Below are 25315 nucleotides of genomic sequence, written 5' to 3'. Positions count from 1 at the left end.
AGATCTTAAAAAGAGCATTAGAGAGGCCAAAGGCAGGTACAGACAGCACATTGAAGGTCACTTTGGGAACAAAGACCCCTGGAGCATGTGGAGAGGTATCAAAACTCTAACTGATTATAAACGTAACACCATACTGGTCAGCCAGGACAGGGACCTTCCAGAACCGCTTTTTCGCCTGCTTTGATAAGCAGTACAAGGCGACAGCAGACAGAACTCAATCTGGGGAAGAGCAGACACTCACTCTCCAGCACCACCAGTTGAGGTCTACCCTGAGAAGGATCGACGCCAACAAAGCGTCTGGCCCGGATGGGGTATCGGGCCGTATACTGAGGTCCTGTGCCGACCAGCTAGCTGGAGTCTTTACAGACATTTTTAACCTCTCCCTACAACAAGCTGTAGTTCCCACCTGCCTTAAGTCCACCACCATTGTCCCTATCCCCAAAAAATCTGCCGTTACCTGCCTCAGTGACTACCGCCCAATTGCCCTCACCCCAGTAATCATGAAGTGCTTTGAGCGGATGATACTGTTATACATCAGAGACAGCATCCCTGCAGACCTGGACAGCCACCAGTTTGCCTATAAGGCAAACAGATCTACTGAGGATGCTGTCTCCATCACACTCTACACAGCCCTGTCCCACGTGGAATACCCAAACACGTATGTCAGGATGCTCTTCATGGACTTCAGTTCTGCTTTTAACACCATAATCCCTAATAAACTGGTGCACAAACTCTCTAACCTCGGTCTCCCCACCTCACTCTGTTCATGGATTCTGGACTTTCTCACAAACAGACCACAGAATGTCAGAGTAGGGAACCTGACGTCAGTAATTATAACCCTGAACACAGGAGCACCCCAGGGATGTGTACTCAGCCCCACCCTCTTCACCTATGACTGTGTCCCCATCCACTCATCCAGCACCATAATAAAGTTTGCTGATGACATCACTGTGGTCAGACTCATCAGGGACAACAATGAGACCCACTACAGGCAGGAGGTCCAACACCTGGCAGAGTGGTGTGTGGATAACAACCTGGTCTTAAACACCACCAAAACAAAGGAGATCATTGTGGACTTTAGGAGGTCCAGGAGGACCAAACAGACCCCACTTTCCATCAATGGGGAAGAGGTGGAGAGGGTGGACTCTATAAAATTTCTAGAGACTTACATCACCAGGGACCTAATATGGGCGCTTAATACCTCTGACCTGGTGAAGAGGGCCCAGCAGAGGCTCTTCTTGCGAAAACTCAAACAGGCCGACTTACCCCCACACCTGCTTACAAACTTCTACAGGAGTACAATAGAGAGCATCCTCTGCCAGAGCTGTAATGTGTGGTATGCAGACTGCACTGCAGAGAACAGGAGGGACTTGGCCCAGGTGGTTAGGTCAGCTCAAAAGATTATAGGGGCTGAGCTCCCGCACCTGGACTCTGTGTGTGCTGATTGCCTGAGGAAGAAGGCAAGGTCGATAAGCACAGACAAAACCCACCCAGGACACACCCTGTTCATCCCAATACCATCAGGAAAGAGGTATCGTACATTACAGACTCGAACCACAAGATTGAGGAACAGCTTTTTCCCAAGAGCTGTAGCCTCCATCATCCCCCAACCCCCCGCCCCCTCTGGAAACTTCTGCGGCCTCCACTTAGGCCTCCACTTAGAACAAGAGCTGTAGCTCTCACCACTTCCCCCTTTCCTCCCTCCCACCCTTTCACCCATATAGGACTGGGGAGCAACTTCAGAGCTGCAGCCTCCATTACCCACAACCCCTGCCCTGAACCACTGCCCCTCCCACACACACGACAGCGTGGACTTGATATGGACTCATGCATAGATGGTAGTGGTATGTGTGTGTGTTTGTATGTCAGTGTATGTGTGCGTGGGTGAATGAGAGTGAGATGTGTCGCTTTCATTATTGCACTTTATTAGCACCAATGCATTTTACAGCCTACTGCTGTGGCCTCTACTTATGCCTCCACTTAGAACTACATGCACTTTACATGATGCTGGCCTATATGTATTTACCTTTTCTTGTTATTTATAGTTGTAACTGTTTTTATCACCGGCCCTTGTCTTATCACTTGTGTGTTTTTTGGGTTTTTTTTGGTCATATTGATTTCCCTTTTCTTTTTTTCCCTTTTAATTAATGTTAGGAGAGTGCCAAACTGAATTTCATTGTGAATCACAATGACAATAAAAATCCTTGATCCTTGAGCCTTGAAACATTGAATCCAAGTCCAATCTCGAGTCCCCAATGTTCAAGTCCAAATCATTAAAGGGCTGATGACACGAACATGACTCTATGCAATTTCTTAAATAAACTATACAACATGGCAAACATGTTAGATTTCTGTTATAATTACATGAAAAGAAGCTGTTGTTACGCGAATATCCAACTTTTAATTGCACAGCGCAAGAAAACTGGGTCCGTGGCTCGCGGCCATGTTGTGACGTCAGCGGAAGAACATGCTGCGGTTCACTGGCTGTCTACTCAATAGAAATGGCGCATGAAAACGCCGGTGAACTCTCTAGCTCTTCCTCTTCTGGGAGTCTAGAATTGTGTTGTGAGTGGGATAGATCGGAAGAATCAAGTAATGACGAACACGGGTGCATCCAACCGTACAGGTTTGAACCTGTTACTGTGCAATCTGAGAGCGACTCCAACCCCGAGATGGACAGCGGACAGGCAGACAGCCCAGCATTGAACACCACAAGGTTGGATAACAAGGATTGGTAGGTCAACCCGTATTTGTTCAAAATGTTACGGAATCAATATTTTAATATTGTGTATTGTTGTCTTGCATGTGTAAACACTGCTTATATCATGTAAGCCGTATGCTACACTGAATACATAGTTCCTAATGGAGCATGCAAACGGCTAACATAATAAGCTTACGACTATGCCTGATCCGTGATACATTTAGGATAATATTGGCAGGCACGTCTTCTAGTTTATGGCTTCTTAGTTTTATCCTTGAATGAAGCAAAATATTTGATAACCTACATCAGCGTAAGCAAATGACAATCTGTAGCCTACTTGTCTGGCTAAGTTAGCTTTCCCTCAGTGTTTGCTTTGAGAAACAAATTCTTTCAACTTGGCAATAAGAGACCACAATGCAAAGGCAAAATACTACAACTGCTACTACAAATCTGTCACATCAACAAACCAGGGTACTTGCTACCGTTCCCTAACAACGCATGGCAAAGGGTAAAGTGTAGTGTTGCTACGAGTACTTGCTAAAGCCTCCGGTGGAAGATCCTCGATGTGCTGATAAGACATACAGTTCTATATAACACACAAGTGTCACGATAATCACAAAACAGATGCAAATTGTTAAAATACCTAATTTTTAAACAATCATGTATTGATCTCTTCCAAATAGAATCTATGATAGCCTACCCTCTTTACCCTTTGCCTCTCGTTGCTAGGCGGCAGTTACATGAAAGCCGCAAGCTTTCACAAGCAAATACATGACTGATATCACGCCGACTTTATGATTACATTTATGATTATCATGAATGTGTACTCTATGATGTGTACTCTATGAGCGCTCTGGAGCGAGTGACTTCCAAGATGGCCACGCAGACCGCATGGTTACTATTTTTAGCATCATGTCGGAGCACTCTATAGCTCTACGTACCTTTATCTTATGTCGTTTCTCAACACATGTTCTGACAGGAGGACTGTCTTTGGAGGAGTCGCCTTGTCCCAGGCGACTGCTGGATCCGGCATAGCTACTAGTAGACCCCCTCCGGAATACTGTAGGCACTGCTGATGGTAGCAGCACACGTTTGTGCTGAACTGAACACCCAAGAGATTCCTTTAAGCTGGGAAGGGTGTCAAAACAATCCAAATTGAAGTGTTCAGAGCACAGGACGGATGTTGGTGAGGGCTCCCACTTGTCACGAGTGCGCCTGACCTGCTTCACCCACTTCGCATGCAGCTCGGGATCTCTGGGAAACTTGAATAAACTTACCCCATCCTTGTGGGTTTTGGAGCAAAAGCCGGCAACACAACGCGAAGGCATAATAACTATAACTATAACTATAACTATATATATATATATATATATATATATATATATATATATATATATATATATATATATATATTATAATAATGTATAATAATGTATAATAATAATACTAATAATGATAAACTGAACACCTCTCGCATCAACAACAAACTGGTAAGTTAGGAGGAAGATTCTTTCGCTGACGTCATATAGCCCCTCCTCCTCATTCGTCTCCTGGGTGCTGCAGCCCCGTCAAATTTGCCCAAATAGCCGTGTTTTTTATCATAACTTGTAAAATAGGCGCCTTCGTGAATTAATATATGGATCATCGGGAATTACTTTTTATGTTATAAAGCATCGCCAAAGATGTCAAAAACGTGTCATCAGACCTTTAAAGAAAATTTTAAGTTGAGTCCAAGTCGAGTCCAGTCTGAGAACAAGACTCCAACCGCACCATTTGATGGTGGCTGTTGCTGCCTTTCTGTAAAACCATCTCTGCTACTGTGTTGGACTAACATTACTGCATGACTGCCCCATTTTAGTTAATAGGCTACAGATAAAAAGCTTGTTCATCGCTCAGCAAGCCCCGCCCACTATCAACAAGGCAAGTAACATGAGAGAGGGTTAACACTAGCTAGTTCATCGGTTAGCAAGCAAGCCCCGCTATCAACAGAGCAATGAACACAGCATGTCCCTTACTTCTCTGGGTGGAGTCTTGCCAAATGACGATTGAAGTTCAAGGTTATCCCTGTCGTCTCCTCGATAGTTCTTCTACATATGGAACACATACCAGTGTCATTTTCTCCCACTGCACGAAAAGTCTGTATAAGCAAAGTGGACAATCCTAGGGGCGTTCTCTCCAGGCATTTTAGCACCATTAAAATTAGTTTGTTCCTCAACATGACGTATGAACAGGTGAATGTGCATTTTCTTGCACGAAATCAGTATAAAAATTAATGTAGATAAAAATATCTTATGCCAAACTATTATGGCATGTTACAAAAAATAAAGAAAAATCAGAGTCCTCGTCCGCATGGGTTTCCTCCGGGTTCTCCGGTTTCCCCCACAGTCCAAAGACATGCAGGTTAGGTTAACTGGTGACTCTAAATTGACCGTAGGTGTGAATGTGAGTGTGAATGGTTGTCTATGTGTCAGCCCTGTGATGACCTGGCGACTTGTCCAGGGTGTACCCCGCCTTTCGCCCGTAGTCAGCTGGGATAGGCTCCAGCTTGCCTGCGACCCTGTAGAACAGGATAAAGCGGCTAGAGATAATGAGATGATGAGATGAGAGTCCTCGTCTCCAATTTACGAGTCTAAATGCAGTTAGTGCACGAGTCCGAGTCATCAGTGCTCAAGTCCAAGTCAAGTCACGAGTCCATAAAATTAGGGCACAAGTCGGACTTGAGTACTACAAGCCTGATTAAATCATCTGCACATTAATCTCATTAGAATGTATAGAATGTATCTGCTTAATTTTATTGATAATTTTATATATTTTTTTAAGAACATTTATTCTTACGAATCAAACAATTTAGGGTTCAGTAACAGCTACTCAGTTAAGTCTAAACAGGCTAAAGTGCGGTGTTTTTTTTTTAACTTTTTTTAAAGACTTTTTATTAGAAACTTACATCAGTTCCACATGTTATATTCCAAGCCATATAAAATAGCGTCTTTTTATTTGGGTGATGCATTGGCACTTTTATAGGGCTATCAATATACAATGAAATCGTAGCTTTACAGTTCCATGTAGCTTTTTTTTTTCCTGAAGTGAAACTTTATAACACTTCCAAAACTTCACAGTTTATTGGCAGGTCCCCACTGAGGAATGATAGAAATCACTAGAAATCAGGAATGAGTGAAGGTTTATATATCCACTGGCGTGTTGAATGTGAGCCCTCAACCTGTGCTCTCTGTCCATCCTTTTCACTTGAGTCTAAAAGGAGCGACGGAGCTTGCCCTCTTCCCAGAGGCCCCAGCATGTGAGGCCGAAGGTCTTGTCGCCACTTAGACACAAACAGAAGCCGCTCAACAAGGCAGATGTGTTTTATAGCTCTTGTAAAAGAAGAGATTGTTATGTCTAGGAAGAAAAGGGAGTGTAAAAATATTACGGGAGAAATCAGGGGCTGGTGTAAAAATGGAAGAATATCTGTGTGTGTGCATATACGCACAGAGAGAGAGAGAGAACGCATCAAATGGATCATTTATGGGTTTTTTTAAACATGATTGCGTGATCACTTTTATTGTCTTTATTTTGTTGAAGGTTTATGAGATCAGGATTAAATGGTTACTGATAAATAAAGCTAGGATTTTATCTCCAGCATTACAGATGCTGATGTCCATACAGTCCATAGAACATCATTAATCAGTCAGTCTATCAGGAAGTAATCAATTAATTAATGATCCAATCCCATAAAAACGCCGAGCAGACAGTGTTTATGATTAGCCGTGTTTACAGCTGTTTGCTGTAGATTTTTATTGGTTATTGGAGAGTTTTGTAATTGTAAGACACAGTTTTATCAATTATTATTTATTAATAGCGATGCTCGTTTTCCAATCTAGTTTCCTTGCTCACAACGATTCTGTACCAAAAGCCAACGTGTTAGCTTGTTAAGAGAAACCAGTGTTTATAAGGGTGCACACATTTGTATTAGATCTAATTGAGCAATACGCATCATCGATTTCACTCGTCTAAAAGGTCACTGAGAACTTGGATTTGCAACGTGCAATTACTTTATTTAGAATTATCTATTGACTGCTGATCAATGCCAATTCTCATTTTGTTTTGTTTTTGCCTTATTATTTTTCTGCTGCTGTTGTTTTAATCTCCTAATTATCCTGAAGGACACGTGTCCACTCCAGCGTGGGACTGCAGCATTAGAGTTCGAGTAATGCTGTAGTCCTACACACTTAGTTGTGTAACCGAGTGTAACGGCAATGTCTAAACCTTCTTCGTTTATGGCATTTCTTTAAGTGTAAAGTCAATAATATTATTTCTATTAATGAGCACATTCATCTCAATAAGGAGGCGACCAAACACACAGTGGCGTGTCGTACTTAATTAAAAACACTGGCATTACACACACATATGACAATCCAGTCTGAAAAAAATGTCAGCTAAAGACATTTCTAATGAAATATGTCCTTGACAGATACAAAAGACATGGAGAGGCTTCTACACAAGGAAGTATGTGCACAATTACTACGCACGCAAGAGATATTTGGAGGATTTGGCAAAGAAGAATGAACAAGTCAGGTGGGAGAAAACACTGCAAAGGAATATTATTTACTGTGAATGATACTGTATTTTGTATTATCTTGCACACACACACACACACACACACACACACATACACAACTGTACAGTTGTGGTCAGAAGTTTACATACAGTGACATGGATGTCATCTTGGATATGAATGTCATGGCAATATTTGGGCTTTCAATGATTTCTCTGACCTGTTCTTTTTCTGTGGTGAAATGGTTGTACAACATATTTCTTTAATAGAAAAAAACCATGAATTTGGTACAGAAGTTTTAATTTATTTTGGGTTTTCTGAAATCAACACAGGGTCAAAATTATACATACGCTCACTTAGATTATTAATTAAGAGGTGCTGAAACTTCCAAAATGTCTCTTATCTTGCCAAAGCCGAGGTCTCTTAACTTCCTGTTAGTGATCATGACTGACTACAGCTGGTAGCTTCTCTGTGCCTTCATAAAAAGGGTTTATTTACAGCACTCATTGGATTGACCAACATACAGTAAAATGGGAAAGTCCAAGGAGCTCAGTGCAGATCTGAGAAAGAGGATTGCAGATATACACAACTCCGGAATGTCTCTTAGAGCAATTTCTAAGCAACTGCAGATCCCAAGATCAGTTCAAACAATTGCATGTGTTATTGTGAGGTGTATTCACTTTGCCAAGCCACTTTGCTTCAAGAAAACCCAAACTGTCACTCTCAGCTGAAAGGAAATTGGTTTGGATGGTCAGGAACCACCATGGCACAGCCCTGCCGTGAACTGGAAGCTGATGCATCACTGTCTACAGTTCAGTGAGTTTTATATCACCATGGACTAAGAGGCTGCTATCCAAGAAATTACCCCCTGCTCCAAAATTGACACCTTCAAGCTTAACTAAAGTTTGAAGCTGACCACACAGACAAGACAAAAAAAAGCCTTCTGGAGGAAAGCTGTATGGTCAGATGAGACAAAGATTGAGTTGTTTGGCCACAATGACCACCATGTACAGAGGAACACTGTACCAGCCGGTGGTGGTGGTAGGATCATCATGCTCTGGGACTATTTTGCTGTCAGTGGAACTGGTTCACTGCAGAATGTGGATGGAATAATGAAGAAGGAGGACTACCTCAGAATTCTTCAGCATAAACCATCAGAAACTTGAACACAACTTGGGAGTTACAACAGGACAATGAACCCAAACACGCATCAGAGCTGGTTGTGGAGGATAAAGCAGGCTAACATTAAGCTTAAAACAAGTCCTGACTTCAACTCTATTGGAAATATATGGACTGTGCTTATAAGTCGAGTCCATGGCAAGAAAAAAAAATTAAGTTAATTGAACTCTACTAATTCTACCATGAAGAGTCGTGAAATATCCAACCAGAATTCTGCCAGAAGCTTGTTCATAGTAAACAAAAAATGTTTGGTCAAGGTGAATCTTGTGAAGAGACATTTTACCCAAACATGAGGTGTGCTGTGTGTATATTTTTGACCTTGTATGTATAATTTTATATTTGTATGTGTGTGTGTGTGTGTGTTTCTACATAAAAATACTACAAAGTGCAGTAAACAGTAATAAACTAAACAAAGCCGATATTTGGTTGAGTATCGTCTCAGGTACACTGGGTGCAGTTTTATAAGGAAATGAGCTGTAGGTTTTACTGAGCGTCTTGCAGAAGCAGCCCCAGTTCTTCTGGACACTTTGACTGTCACACTCGTGTCTCAGTTCAGCAGCCTTCGTTATGATTTTTGTCTGAAAAGTGTGTCTTATATAATCTGCTGCTTTCTGTACTGACATGCAAACATTTTTCTGCTACGTTTAATTTTGTGCTGGAAAACTAATGTTCAAAATTGAAAATGTTCTTGTACTGGCTTGATAATGTAGTGATAAAGTTATAAAATAAAGGTGGGGGAAGAATGAGAGAGAACAGAGGGAGAGAGAGAGGAGGGAAGGAGAGAGAGAGAGAGAATAAAAGGGTCACTGGTGGTTTCAGACATTTGCCTTGTGTTCAGTGAAAACATTAATAAACTTGTGAATAATTGATTTGGTTGCGAGAGTTCCATGAATTAGAGTCGTGTGTGTGTGTGTGTGTGTGTGTGTGTGTGTGTGTGTGTGTGTGTGTGAGAGAGACCTGTCAGGGGCGATGGATCAGCCACTGTGTGATTGACAAAATCACTGAAATCATTTAGCACATGAACAGATATTTACAACCCCGATTCCAAAAAAGTACAAATTGTACAAATTGTAAATAAAAATGGAATGCAATGATGTGGAAGTTTCAGAATTCCATATTTTATTCAGAATAGAACATAGATGACATATCAAATGTTTAAACTGAGAAAATGTATCATTTAAAGAGAAAAATTAGGTGATTTTTAAATTTCGTGACAACAACACATCTCAAAAAAGTTGGGACAAGGCCATGTTTACCACTGTGAGGCATCCCCTTTTCTCTTTACAACAGTCTGTAAACGTCTGGGGACTGAGGAGACAAGTTGCTCAAGTTTAGGGATAGGAATGTTAACCCATTCTTGTCTAATGTAGGATTCTAGCTGCTCAACTGTCTTAGGTATTTTTTGTCGTATCTTCCGTTTTATGATACGCCAAATGTTTTCTATGGGTGAAAGATCTGGAGCCGGTTTCACTAAGATAGACTATGACTATAACTTAGACAGAGGGTATAGTCGGACTTAGCATAGACGTCTAACAAAAACTGTTGCACAAAGCAGTTAAGACTCTGACTATCTTAAGTCGTACTATGCCGCAAAGGATTGTTGGTAATTTAAGACTCTTTTCAAAAAAAAAAAAAAAAATGGCGGACAGCAACCGGTCAGTGCCGTTCACGCACTCAGAGAATTTAGCCATTCTTGAAGAATTTAATTCCTACAAAGGGGTTTTGTTGGGGAAATTCAATGAGGAGTGTACCAACAAAAAGAAACATGACGTGTGGAAAAAAAATCACCGATGCGGTGAACAGCGTTAACCCCGCTGCGGTACGAGACGTGTCAGCTGTGCAGAAGAGGTTTAAAAATATGGTGCCAGAAGCAAAAAAGGAAATATACAAGCGGAAAACGGGACCCCCAACGGGAGGAGGGAAAGCAAAGAAACTAAAAGTCACCACCGAAATGGTGATAGAGATCTACGGAGGCGAGTCGCCGTTATTATCTACATCACTCCTCCATCTGCGCGAGTCTCTTCAATTTAAGTTGCAGTCTTTCCTTTTGGAGCGACTGCAACTTAAATTGAAGAGACTCGCGCAGATGGAGGAGTGATGTAGTAGTAGTGTGTGTGTGTGTGTGTGTGTGTGTGTATGAGAGAGAGAGATAAGTGATGAGTGGTGATGTAATTATATGCATAAATGAATTGATATATTTATATTATTTATAAGTAATAAAATGAATAAGCTGGCATTACACTGTTTGTTCTTTATTGAATACTTTATAGTTAGATTATAATAGCCTAAATTTGTGTATTACATACTTGCACTTCACTGCCTTAACATTTCAAGCTTTCTTGTAGTTATTGACATTGATGGCACTTATGGCTTGACTGTTTTTTTTTTTTTTAATTAAATTTTATTCATTTAAGAAAGTATGTCCAGTAATAATAGTAACAATAGTAATAATAATAACAATAGTAATAATAACAAGAACACAATAACAAGAACAACACTATAATAATAATAATAACAACAACAACAACACCACACACACACACACACAGTTATTACCATGGTGATATAGCCCTTAGACCCATATTAGACTGGGGGGAGGGTGTCTTACTTTTTAAGCCTAAAATTAGACTTAAAAAATTAGTCTTAACTTTTGTGAAACTGTCTTACTTGCATTAGACTGGTCTATAAAGAAACTTAAGACCAATCTTAACCCATAGACCAGTCTAAACTACTTTAGTGAAACCGGCTGCTGGACTGCAGGCTGGCCAGTTCAGTACCCGGACCCTTCTTCTACGCAGCCATGATGCTGTAATTGATGCAGTATGTGGTTTGGCATTGTCATGTTGGAAAATGCAAGGTCTTCCCTGAAAGAGACGTCATCTGGATGGGAGCATATGTTGCTCTAGAACCTGGATATACCTTTCAGCATTGATGGTGTCTTTCCAGATGTGTAAGCTGCCCATGCCACACGCACTAATGCAACCCCATACCATCAGAGATGCAGGCTTCTGAACTGAGCGCTGATAACAACTTGGGTCGTCCTTCTCCGCTTTAGTCCAAATGACACGGCGTCCCTGATTTCCATAAAGAACTTCAAATTTTGATTTGTCTGACCACAGAACAGTTTTCCACTTTGCCACAGTCCATTTTAAATGAGCCTTGGCCCAGAGAAGACGTCTGCGCTTCTGGATCATGTTTAGATACGGCTTCTTCTTTGAACTATAGAGTTTTAGCTGGCAACGGCGGATGGCACGGTGAATTGTGTTCACAGATAATGTTCTCTGGAAATATTCCTGAGCCCATTTTGAGATTTCCAATACAGAAGCATGCCTGTATGTGATGCAGTGCCATCTAAGGGCCCGAAGATCACGGGCACCCAGTATGGTTTTCCGGCTTTGACCCTTACGCACAGAGATTCTTCCAGATTCTCTGAATCTTTTGATGATTTTATGCACTGTAGATGATGATATGTTCAAACTCTTTGCAGTTTTACACTGTTGAACTCCTTTCTGATATTGCTCCACTATTTGTCGGCACAGAATTAGGGGGATTGGTGATCCTCTTCCCATCTTTACTTCTGAGAGCCGCTGCCACTCCAAGATGCTCTTTTTATACCCAGTCATGTTAATGACCTATTGCCAATTGACCTAATGAGTTGCAATTTGGTCCTCCAGCTGTTCCTTTTTTGTACCTTTAACTTTTCCAGCCTCTTATTGCCCCTGTCCCAACTTTTTTGAGATGTGTTGCTGTCATGAAATTTCAAATGAGCCAATATTTGGTATGAAATTTCAAAATGTCTCACTTTCGACATTTGATATGTTGTCTATGTTCTATTGTGAATACAATATCAGTTTTTGAGATTTGTAAATTATTGCATTCCGTTTTTATTTACAATTTGTACTTTGTCCCAACTTTTTTGGAATCGGGGTTGTACATACATCGACATGTTTTATAGCGTGAGTAGAGCAAAACATAAAAACTCCTTTTACTCAGATGAGAAAAGGAGAAAACTGCAGAAATGCTGCTGATACATCAGTTAGACATTTCACTCTGTTATATTGATCATAATGTGTTTATTATCGTGTATGTAAAGATTCTTCTGCAGTTTTCAAACATTGGACAATTATCTAATATCTAAGAATGTCCATACAGCAGCCCGGCTCGTATGTTCCAAACTTTTCATCAAATACGATGGGACGCTGTAAAAGACCTGCCATTTTTTAAATTAATCCTCGGTGTTTTCACACACATTAGAGAAAGTGACTCATAGGTGAGAAAGCCCATTAAAATCCAGCAGCAGCATCACCTCAGTGAGTGGAGTCTCTGGTGGCTGGAGCTGGAGTTACTGATCCAAGGAGCACTTAACAAATTTACATTTAATTTTAGCAAAACCCTTAAGATATTTTCCCACAAAATATATTGGCCACATTAACATGTGACTCCAAGTTTTTATCAAAAGTAAAAGATGGTATCATTTTTAGCCCTAAAGCATGCATGCTTTATTAATGTAGAAGCTGGCTGAAATGAGGGGCTAATTTTTTTAATTTCGTAACATTCACTTCCGAGAACCCATGGGCAAGGAACAGCTGGCACACGACTAATCTGCACCTTTCACACTTTAGAGGAGTCATTTATCTTCGTGGAAACTCATGGATTTAAATTTTAGTAATACAACCAATACAGAGCAGCTGTAAAACGTATAAACATCTCAGATTACATCTCTCTCTCTGTTCACTCTCTCTTCCTCTTTCTCTCTCTCTCTCTGTTCTCTCTTCCTGTGTGTCTGTCTCTCTCTCTCTGTTCTCTCTCTCGCTCTTCCTCTCTCTCTGTTCTCTCTTCCTCTCTCTCTCTCTCTTGCTCTCTTTGTTCTCTCTTCCTCTCTCTCTTGTGCTCTCTCTGTTCTCTCTTCCTCTCTCTCTCTCGTGCGCACTCTCTGTTCTCTCTCTGTTCTGTCTTTCTCTATCTCTCTCGCTCTCTTTGTTCCCTCTTCCTCTCTCTTTCTGTTCTCTCTCGTGCTCTCTCTGTTCTCTCTTCCTCTCTCCCTCTCTGTTCTCTCTCCCTCTGTCTGTCTCGTGCGCACTCTCTGTTCTCTCTCTCTCTCTCTGTTCTCTCTTCCTCTCTGTCTGTTCTCTCTCTCCCTCTCTCTCTCTCTCTGTCAACAATGAAAGCTGATCTCAAAAAATGATCTCAACCAACAACAGCAAAACAAATGACTCATCCTTGTCTGTTCGTTGGCTGAGGTTTGATGGCAGGAGCCGTGATGTTGCAGTGTCCATCCCCGTCATGCCGTCCCCTCCTGCAGATCTTAATGAAGTCAAGGCCCGAGTTCACCGAAGCAATTCCACAGCAAGAGTTTGTGCAATATAACAATTCATCATTTGTCAAGAAGACACTTAAAGTTGCGCTGCTTAATAAAGGCTTCCTGTGGGCTTGAGCCATTAGACGTGAGCGTCTTGCATATTTACTGAATGCGGAGTGTCGTTGCCACCGTGGCCTGTTTCCTGCATGAATTATTTCTCTATCTGTAATAAACAGCTGGGTAATTATTACAGCCATAATCAGAGGAATGTCTCTCCACAATGTTGGATCACGGCGAGTGTTTAACTCTTCAGCAGCGTAGGGAGGGAGGGAGGATTGATGGACTGCTGAATGGATGTCAGGCTACTTTTGTGACTCTTGTGTACCTTTCAAGGGCATGCGGGAAACGGCCTTCCTTTACTTAATGCACTGCAAACATTTGCACAGTGTTTAAGTGCCACAGTAACGAAGAAATAATTAATGAGTCTGGAATGCAAAAATGTTGTTTAATTTATGAAACATTTAACGTCCTCACGGAATCACAGACAGACAGAAACTTCACACAGGGTTCGAGATTTAAGGGTTAACAGTTCATGAGCTGTGGAATGGAGAGGAGGAATGTTTGTGAAAATTGCTTGGTGTAACGTTTCAGGATCAGCAGACGTTCCACACATTTGTTCGGAGTTAGAAGTGTGTGTGGTGTACGCATGTGTTGTGGTGTAAGGACACACAAAGGTCATGTGTGTGAGCCGCTCCCGTGTCTCCCCACTGGTCCATCAGCACTAATGAGCTTTATATGTTTCCCCATCGCCTTCCTCAGACACAGATTGAGATCCCCTCTACGGTTACAAATCTGTTTGGCTTTTGTCCACTACAGTGCAATTAATAATAAGTGTGAGATATGGGTCAGGAAGGTCACACCCGCTGGAGGACCAAACACATGCAAGGGAACTGGGTTTTAAACTTCAGATCGCCACTACATCAATTATTATTATTATTATTATTATTATTATTATTATTATTATTATTAAATCTGTACTTTACCCAGTATTATGAGTATTGTGAAGAATGAACAGAGGCTGCTGTAGGTAGAATGTTGTGAATGAGATGACACGAACTTCTCTTCCCATTAGTACAGAAGTCTCTCTCCTGCAGACTACGGCGCGTGTTCTACAGATTTCATGTTGTAATTTAATCTCGTGCTCGGAGAGAAGGGCTTCTGCAAAAGTGGTGATGTTTAAGTGTCAATATCCTCAGTTCTGTAATCGCATGGAAAAGGGAATGATCACTGAAAAGTGAGAGCTTGGGGAGGAGGCTGCTGAACGACTGCTTGCTCGCTCCCTCACTCTCTCTCTTTCTAAATTTTTTTCCCTCCATTCTCTATTTCTTCTTCCTGACCATCATTTCCTTCTGTTTTCTTTCCCTCTCACTATTCTTTCTTTCTTTCTTTCTTTCTTTCTTTCTTTCTTTCTTTCTTTCTTTCTTTCTGTAAATGTAACTCGTGTTACTTTACACTTTTTTATTTTGTGATTTATTTGCATATTTACACCAGATGTGGCACTAAAACATTGTCGTGATCATCTCTCTCTCTCTCTCTCTCTCTCTCTCTCTCTCTCTCTCAATTTTTTCCCTCCATTCTCTCATAATATTCTGTTTCTTCTTCCTGACCATCCTTTCCTTCTGTTTTCTTTCCCTCTCACTCTCTTTCTTTCTTTCTTTCTTTCTTTCTTTCTTTCTTTCTTTCTTTCTTTCTTTCTGTAAATAGAACTCATTTTACTTTACACTTTTTATTTTGTTTTATTTGCATATTTACACCAGATGTGGCACTAAAACATTGTCGTGATCATCTCTCTCTCTCTCTCAATTTTTTCCCTCCATTCTCTCATAATATTCTGTTTCTTCTTCCTGACCATCCTTTCCTTCTGTTTTCTTTCCCTCTCTCTCTCTCTCTCTCTTCCTTTCTTTCTTTCTGTAAATCGAACTCATTTTACTTTACACTTTTTATTTTGTGATTTATTTGCATATTTACCTGATGTGGCACTAAAACATTGTTGTGATCATCTCTCTCTCTCTCTCTCTCTCTCTCTCTCTCTCTCTCTCTCTCTCATTTTTTCCCTCATTCTCTCATACTCTTCTCCATTTCTTTTTCCTGACCATCCTTTCCTTCTGTTTGCGTTCCCTCTCACTATTCTTTCTTTCTTTCTTTCTTTCTTTCTTTCTTTCTTTCTTTCTTTCTTTCTTTCTTTCTGTAAATGTAACTCGTGTAACTTTACACTTTTTTTTATTTTGTTTTATTTGCATATTTACACCAGATGTGGCACTAAAACATTGTCGTGATCATCTCTCTCAGTCTCTCTCTCTCTCTCTCTCTCTCTCTCTCTCTCTCTCTCTCTCTCAATTTTTTCCCTCCATTCTCTCATAATATTCTCTGTTTCTTCTTCCTGACCATCCTTTCCTTCTGTTTTCTTTCCCTCTCTCTCCCTCTCTCTTCCTTTCTGTAAATAGAACTCATTTTACTTTACACTTTTTATTTTGTGATTTATTTGCATATTTACACCTGATGTGGCACTAAAACGTTGTGATCATCTCTCTCTCTCTCTCTCTCTCTCTCTCTCTCTCTCTCTCTCATTTTTTCCCTCATTCTCTCATACTCTTCTCCATTTCTTTTTCCTGACCATCCTTTCCTTCTGTTTGCGTTCCCTCTCACTATTCTTTCTTTCTTTCTTTCTTTCTTTCTTTCTTTCTGTAAATATAACTCATATTACTTTACACTTTTTATTTTGTGATTTATTTGCATATTTACACCAGGTGTGGCACTAAAACATTGTTGTGATCATCTCTCTCTCTCTCGTGAGATTACAATCCAACAGTCAGCAGGTTTTCTTCTATACTGTATGTCGTATGTGTTCTATGCCACTATATTACCAAACTGCTGTATGTATAATTTAACACAAACACACATCACTTTTGTGAATATTCTTTTGTCTATATTCTTTCTAAAATAATTTCGCATTTCTTGCAATTTTACATTTTGCAGACATGACATAAAAATTAGGAATATTATTTTGTTTTGTTTTTTTCATTTGCATTGAAATTGTTTTATTTTCGTATAAAGTCTAATTCTAAATTCTTTTCATGTATTTTTTCTGTGTTTTCGGTGTTGTTTTGTTTTTAGGAGAGAACTCGAGGAATTAGCAGAGTACCAGCAAAGAGAACAAGCGCGCATTGTAATGGAGAGAGAGGAGCAGGAGAAAAACATGCAAGCTCAACGATTTCACTTTCTTCTCAGCACCAAACAGGTCAGCACCACGCACACGCACGCACGCATGCACACAAATCTGTTCAGCAGTAATGTTTGCAGTAATTGACAACCAGGACTCTTGAGAGTGAAATAGAAAAGGCATGAATTGTGTTTTGGTGATCATGTTCCTGAAGCGTATCAGATGATGCCATCATGTTCGAAGGTGAAGGAACTCAGATCAGGACTGAGGAATATTTCATTCGTAATTTTATCAAAACTCAGCCAGGCAGTTTAGGACAAACTCACAAACATTCTTTTAATACTTTTAAATCATGAAAGCAAGAAACCTGGACAATATTTACTGTGTTAGATTTAATATGTTCAGAACACAAGGGAAAAATAGTGTTTAAGTGCATTAAGGGTTGTTTTACAATCAGGGTCCGCAAGCTAAAAATCACATTTAACACTTATTATCTTCAATATCAAAAGGCTTGACCAAATAAACTTGGTTGTTTATTGTAGCCCTGTGATAGCTCTATTTACCATGCAAAAAAAAAAATGTGGTGATAACGTTATTTTTGGTGAATGTATGGCAATATATGTCATATTTAGCAAAATTACTCGTGTCATTTAGAAAAAGTGCTTTTTTGACCACAGGTAGCTCCAAAAGGGATGCACTTAAATCATTCTTTATACCATAAAACACATATTTAGTTCCATATCATTGGAAACATAGTTAAGTTTTAATGTTGAATGCCAGTAAGTTTTCAGACTATTTTGATCAAATTAGTATGTAATTGTGTCAAAAAAATGTCCTCTCCGAGACAGCTAATTTTTCAATATAAAATAACGTATCTAAAATGATTATTTTCATCCTAAAATGTGGTCAAGATATTGGGACATAAATATTAGAGACAGCTAACACAAAGCTTACAGCCTTATATTTAAAAGCACTCTGGAAGTAGTGGATTCTGAATTGTCAAAAAAAAGTCCTCTCCGAGAATCACTTCATTTGTTTCTCCCATCTTATAGCAGATTACACAAAACTACCATACACATATGTCAAAAAATTACCTGAAATCTGTTCTTTAACTTGTCCTTCACTTAAAAACTGGTACGAGAACCAGTTTGCCTGGCGATTTGTCCAGGGTGTACCCCGCCTTTCGCCCGTAGTCAGCTGGGATAGGCTCCAGCTTGCCTGCGACCCTGTAGAAGGATAAAGCGGCTAGAGATAATGAGATGAGATGAGATGAGATGAGATGAGATGAGATGAGAACCAGTTTGAATCAATTTGAATTTTGGACCCCTGTGACACAAACTTTGTACCCTGATTGTAAAACAACCCTTAAGTGTTTCAATACATGTTAAATATTTACCTGTTTCTTTTACTCCAGCATTAGAGTTGGAGAGTTTCTCTGGCAGTTTCTTTTGTTTTTCCCCCCAGGTATATTTTTTGTTCTGGGGTTTTGGTTTTCTTTTCCGTTCTCTCTTTTTTTCCATTTGAAATAATGGTTCTCACTGTGAATAGTCAGTATGATCATTTCGAGGTTGTGTGACCCCTTTTTACCCAATTCACGATGTCACAGCAAACTTATCAGAGCAAACGGCTTCAGGGGCGTGTCTGAATTTTTCAAGCTGTAGGAAAGAAAATGTGTGTTAATAAGAGCATGTAAACTGCAGATGAAAAAGTTTGCGAGTAATGAGAACTGATCACATCGACTCAGGCTGGAACATTTAGGGCATGTTGTAGTGTTTTTAGCAGGAAAACCATGAATCACACACTGAATTCTGTTCTGTAGTTAAGATCACAACAGCTACAGTATAAAATAGAAGAACCAAGTCACACGAACCGAGAGGGATGCAATTTTGTTTGTTTGTTATTTATTATACAGGGGTATACTGGTTTACCTCTGTCTGCCCGTCCATCCATTCATATTTCCATCCGTCCAAAACACCCTTTTTCTCAGCAACCACAAATCATAGCCACTTGGTACTTGGTACCAAACTTCAGCTTGGGGTTCTATACTGTGTAAACCGTTTTCAGGTCTATCGCACATCGACTTCCTGTTTACCGACTGAATGCATTTACAAAATGGATTTACAAAATTTTCGTAACACATTTCTAAGCAACTACAAATCACAGCTGCTTGATATTTGGTACCGAGCTTCAGCTTGGGGTTCTATACCGTGTATACCATTTTCAGGTCTGTCACACATCGACTTCCTGTTTACCGACTGAATGCATTTACAAAACATATAGTATGGATTTACAACATTTTCGTTACACTTTTCTCAGCAACTACAAATCACAACTGCTTGATATTTGGTAGGGAATTTCAGCTTGGGGTTCTATACCATGTACACCGTTTTCAGGTCTGTTGCACATCAACTTCCTGTTTAGTGACTGAATGTATTCACGAAACATATAGCGTGGATTTAAAAAAATTCGTAACACTTTTCTCAGCAAGTACAAATCATAGTTACTTGGTACTAAACTTCAGCTTGGGGTTCTATACTGTGTATACCGTTTTCAGGTCTGTCACACATTGACTTCCTGTTTACCGACTGAATGCATTTACAAAACATATAGTATGGATTTACAAAATTTTCGTTACACTTTTCTCAGCAACTACAAATCACAACTGCTTGATATTTGGTAGGGAATTTCAGCTTGGGGTTCTATACCATGTACACCGTTTTCAGGTCTGTTGCACAGCGACTTCCTGTTTAGTGACTGAATGTATTCACGAAACATATAGCGTGGATTTAAAAAAATTCGTAACACTTTTCTCAGCAAGTACAAATCATAGTTACTTGGTATTAAACTTCAGCTTGGGGTTCTATACCGTGTATACCGTTTTCAGGTCTGTCGCACATCGACTTCCTGTTTACCGACTGAATGTATTTACGAAACATACAGTACCAGTCAAAAGTTTGGAAATACCTTCAAATTCAATGTTTTTTTCTTTATTTGAATTAACTAAAAGACACTTTGTGTCTTAAAGTAATGACTGACTGTTATTTCTCTTTACTTAGTTGAGTGGTTCTTGACATAATATGGATTACTACAGTTGTCGAACAGGGCTGTTTACTGTATTTTTATTATTTACTCTTTACTGGTTGATGGTGTCAAATGCATTAAGAAGGCAAGAAATTCCATTTTTGACAAGACACACCTGTTAATTGAGAAGCATTCCAGGTGACTACCTCATGAAGCTGGTTCAGATAATGCCAGTAGTGTGCAAAGCTGTTATCAAGGTAAATAGTGACGACTTTGAAGAATCTAAAAGATGAGACATGTTGTTTTTTTTAACACTTTTTTGTTTACCATACACTACCGTTCAAAAGTTTGGGGTCACCCAGACAATTTAGTGTTTTCCATGAAAAGTCACACTTTTATTTACCACCATAAGTTGTAAAATGAATAGAAAATATAGTCAAGACATTTTTCTGGCCATTTTGAGCATTTAATCGACCCCACAAATGTGATGCTCCAGAAACTCAATCTGCTCAAAGGAAGGTCAGTTTTATAGCTTCTCTAAAGAGCTAAACTGTTTTCAGCTGTGCTAACATGATTGTACAAGGGTTTTCTAATCATCCGTTAGCCTTCTGAGGCAATGAGCAAACACATTGTACCATTAGAACACTGGAGTGATAGTTGCTGGAAATGGGCCTCTATACACCTATGGAGATATTGCACCAAAAGCCAGACATTTGCAGCTAGAATAGTCATTTACCACATTAGCAATGTATAGAGTGTATTTCTGATTAGTTTAAAGTGATCTTCATTGAAAAGAACAGTGCTTTTCTTTCAAAAATAAGGACATTTCAAAGTGACCCCAAACTTTTGAACGGTACTGTATAATTCCATATGTTCCATAATGTTATTTCATAGTTTTGATGAGTTCAGTATTGTTCTACAATGTAGGAAAAAAAAAACATCAATTTGAAGATGTTTCCAAACTTTTGACTGGTACTGTATAGGGTGGACTGTGACGCTATTTCAAGAAGCAAAATGCCATTTCAAAATGACAGTTTACCAGGATGCTATTTGAAATCTCTGGGGAGGACACTGCTCTTTACGTCCTTGTTTCAGGGTTAATTATTTGTTTACGTCAACATTCATAATAAGTGTCCTATTTCTTCAATTGCTTGCATTCTGATATAAGCGAGAGCAGGGGTATGGGAGCGTTCGCCATGACGTCACGAAATGGTCACGTGATATTTTGGTTGGCAAGAGGCTATTTATAAATGGCTGATCAGAGTTATCGGGTCATTAATTAATTATAGTAGTGTCATGTTGTGTTATCGGCTGTGCATGCAGATTTGATAAGAATGATCCCAAGAGCTTTTACCGTATTCCAAAAAAACCTGAAGCTCGCCAAAAGCTTTGGATCGCAGCATTTAAGCGTGACAAGTGGGAACCTACCGACAACGACCGTGTTTGCTTTCAACACTTTTATCTGGTAAGACACATGATTTTTTATTATTTTGTTTTGCAGTTTAATATTATGATGTTAGATAAAATTTCCTCATCAGAAATAATTTGTTGTTTTATGACAATGCTTAGATAGCCACCAAAAGATGAGTAAAAATGCACAAATAGCTGATTTGTATGCAGTACACATGAGTACGATTTCCGCAAACGCACTCGCGGCAAATTTATGTACTTTTTGCAGGATAAATATTTGACATTAGAAGATTGGTCGGGGGCAGCACGGTGGTGTAGTGGTTAGCGCTGTCACCTCATAGCAAGAAGGTCCGGGTTCGAGCCCCGTGGCCGGCGAGGGCCTTTCTGTGCGGAGTTTGCATGTTCTCCCCGTGTCCGCGTGGGTTTCCTCCGGGTGCTCCGGTTTCCCCCACAGTCCAAAGACATGCAGGTTAGGTTAACTGGTGACTCTAAATTGACCGTAGGTGTGAGTGTGAATGGTTGTGTATGTGTCAGCCCTGTGATGACCTGGCGACTTGTCCAGGGTGTACCCCGCCTTTCGCCCGTAGTCAGCTGGGATAGGCTCCAGCTTGCCTGCGACCCTGTCGAACAGGATAAAGCGGCTAGAGATAATGAGATGAGATTGGTCGAACTTTTCATGATATGTATTTGAAGATAAATAGCATAGCCTGGATTTAAAACACTGCTTGTGCATTCTAAATGTAGAACTTGCTGAAGTTTAGTACTGTACTGTATATCTTTGGTGTGTGCGTGTGAAGCAACAACATTAACTTGTTTTTCAAAGATTATATTGTGCCTATTTAATCTTTGTCTTTTTATTATTAGGCACAAAAAGCAAATATAAACGAGTATTTCAGTAAAACAGCTGAATAATTAACACTTGTATGCATCAAGAGACTTGTAGGCTTTCATTGATTCTTTTGTGTATATTGAAGGCGTGTCAGTCAAATACAGGTAGATATCGCCGAAGGTCAGGTCAGGCCAGGTGCTTGGATTTGGGTCCCATTCGTCTGTAACTGCGTAAGGATCAGGCAAACTTTGGTGCCACTGTTGTAGAGAAGCTTTGCTGCATATCTTTGCTTAGCATCAGTTGGCAACGAACTTGCATACAGCGATAAATCGCCACGAAAACTAGGTGATGATGCAATTTTGTCAGCTATTGTGAATGGTTCTTGCCAACCAATTTTATGCTCATGCGCAATATTACATCACGCTCTAGTTTGGCAAACGCTCCCATGCGTAAGTGAGCAGTAGCTCACAGCTGATCTTGTTTTTTTTCTCTCTCTAATGCTAACCGGTCCATTTTAAGAAGATCCACAGGCTGGGTGATTTAGTGTGAGTTGGCTTTACACTTTCCCATGGCCTTTAAATAATTTCTGTTTTTCTGTGGCATCCATGATCATCTTCTCAGCAGGGTTACATCGCTGTCACGACGCCATTGTCATTAGGGCAAGGAGATGCTACTGGAACTAGCAGAGCAGTCAGTGTGCAGAAATGAAGTAATAAAACGTATCAGCTAATGGCAAATTGAGAACAGATGTGTGGAAGCAGCAGGATAAGGGGTTGAAATGGGGAAAGGGCCGGGCAGCTGTCGAGTGGGTCCTCTCACTCTGAGAATCACCATCGTTGGTTATAGTGTTTGTAGACATACTGCCTGCTTTAAACCAGTGATCACAGCCCTGTTCAAGAAATCTACATTCCTATACCTTAATCCAGCACATCTGCTGCACCTCATTAGTGTACCTCATTAGCCACGTCAGCTCCGGATCATTAGGTCTGGAACGGAATTCTGTACAGTGATAGATTTCCAGGAACAGGGTGCTGTAAACATTTCACTTAAACACGTTTCACGTGCGCATTATTCAGCACAACACGTTAAAATCTATCGAGAAGGTCACAGACCTCGAGCTCAACCCACGATAAAGCAAGAATGGCATTAGTATCTTTCAGAGAAGCACTCTCTCTCTCACGTGCGTTCTCTCTCGCGCACTTTCTCTTAGTCACTTGCACGCTGCGTGTGTGTGCTAGGCAACTTCTGTTCCCACAGTCTGACCTTGTCTGAGGGAAATGAATGGGTCTCCAACGGTTCATCGTTAACCAGAGAAAATTCTGCTGGACAAAAGTGGCTGTGCTGACATAGATGTAGTTGCTCAGTATGAGGGTCAAAATCATTGCTCTTTTTCTGGAAGACTGCGGCAAGTTGGGAGTTTGCAGTGTACCGCCTCAACAGCATCCTCAGCATCATGAAAAAAAAAAAAAGACTCAAAAATGGTCCATTAGCAATTGATGTTAGCAGGTATAGTGGCACAAACATGCAGAATATGTGAAGGATGCCTGGGATAAAGAGCTAGACATTCCAGCCAGGTCACCTCCAGCAAGGTTGAAACTTCTTGGAGGAAGCTAACGTTCATGCGCTCTGGAGGACGTGACAGGTGCTGAAGTGATAGATATACGTCTACTCACGGGAGGTGACGAGTATAATTGTTTTGCTGAGGTTGAGTGATTAAAAGCAGGTTGATTGTCAGTAAGACGGTGTGCATTTTTCGAGCAGGTTTTGCATGGATACTTTTAATAAGGAGGTGATCAGGTTGCAAGATGAGAATAGGTGGAACGTGAGAACAAAAACACACCAATCAGGCTCCTCAAGGCCACTGAATGTCTCAGTACGATGTTAGTGATGTATATTCACCATATTAAAACAAGCAATGTGTGTGTGTGTGATTTACAGCGCCCAGGTGTGTTCAACTCACCGTTCCGCCCAGAGCCTGATGAGATGGAGCTGAGGTTAAGGACAGTAAAACCTTTGCGGACAAGATCCGCTCCCAAAGTTACAGTGACCAACTGGCCGCCATCCGGCTTCCTGTCCAGCATAGAGAGACTCCCACCAATACACAAGACACCACAGGTAGAGTCACGGCATGTCATGCATTAAAGGAGAGCTGAAGTCATTTTTAAACTTGCTTTATTTCTTAATTAACATTATTCAATTATGTTTTCGATTTTAGTAACCTTATATCGTGACTCGTATTGGCAAGTAAATATTATACTTTTCGGCCTATTCGTTTTTTAGCCATGTTGAATTTAGTTCGTCTGGTCCACGGCAGGCGTCACTTATCCGCGCGATCTTCACGAGACTTGTGCGAGACTTTGAAACGTGACGTGTCAGCCAGGTATCAGTGCCGCCATTTTGAAAACTGTTTTCCAAACGAAATATTGCACAAAAACGAGTTTAAATGACGATTACTGCCGACTTTTTTCAAACGTTCCTGATTGCTATCAAAACAAACAAAACTTCCGGCTTGATTACGTCAGCATTCGAAAGAGGGCGCGCGCGTCTTTTGACAGCGTCGGTCACTTTGATTTCCGCTGTACGTTTTACTTCCGTCCTACGATGTCTCGCACAGGTCTCAACGAATCTCGCTTACAGCCATTGCTTTGGCATATGGACTGATATGTTACAGAGAATATTTCAAACACTCATAACTTGCTCTAGCAGTGACAAAATAGCGATCAAAAATGCATTCCGATATTTAATAAAATGAGATAAATAGAATTATGATAATAAAAAAATTGCCTTCAGTTCTCCTTTAACGCTTCCGAACATAACCGAATGCTGGAATGTTCTAGAAATATAGCTGGTTATGAAAGAAAGCTTCACAACCGAAAGAATCATTCATGCCAATATAATCCGACAGGCTTGTAGTCCTTGAGACCGACTCGTGCCCTAATTTTAAGGACTCGTGACTTGACTTGGACTTGAGCACTGATGACTCGGACTCGTGCATTAACTGCATTCGGACTCGTAAATTGGAGACGAGGACTCTGATTTTTTTTTCTTTTTTATTTTTTTGTAACATGCCATAATAATTCGGCATAAGATATTTATCTGTACATTAA

At 40.3% G+C, this 25315-nt stretch overlaps 1 protein-coding gene across 1 annotated transcript in view; it reads left to right on the top strand.

Moving 5' to 3' along the window:
- Positions 1-25315, top strand: part of spata17 (spermatogenesis associated 17) — a 90782-nt gene that overhangs the window by 25220 nt on the left and 40247 nt on the right. Inside the window, exons 5-7 of the mRNA XM_060932895.1 lie at positions 7167-7270; positions 16903-17026; positions 24147-24323. Coding sequence (XP_060788878.1) covers positions 7167-7270; positions 16903-17026; positions 24147-24323 — 405 coding nt within the window. The remainder of the gene's footprint in view (positions 1-7166; positions 7271-16902; positions 17027-24146; positions 24324-25315) is intronic.

This window comes from Neoarius graeffei, chromosome 11, assembly GCF_027579695.1.
Source record: "Neoarius graeffei isolate fNeoGra1 chromosome 11, fNeoGra1.pri, whole genome shotgun sequence".
Taxonomy (NCBI): Eukaryota; Metazoa; Chordata; class Actinopteri; order Siluriformes; family Ariidae; genus Neoarius; species Neoarius graeffei.
Note: the sequence above shows the minus strand (reverse complement) of the source record. Positions and strands in the feature narration are given on the sequence as shown.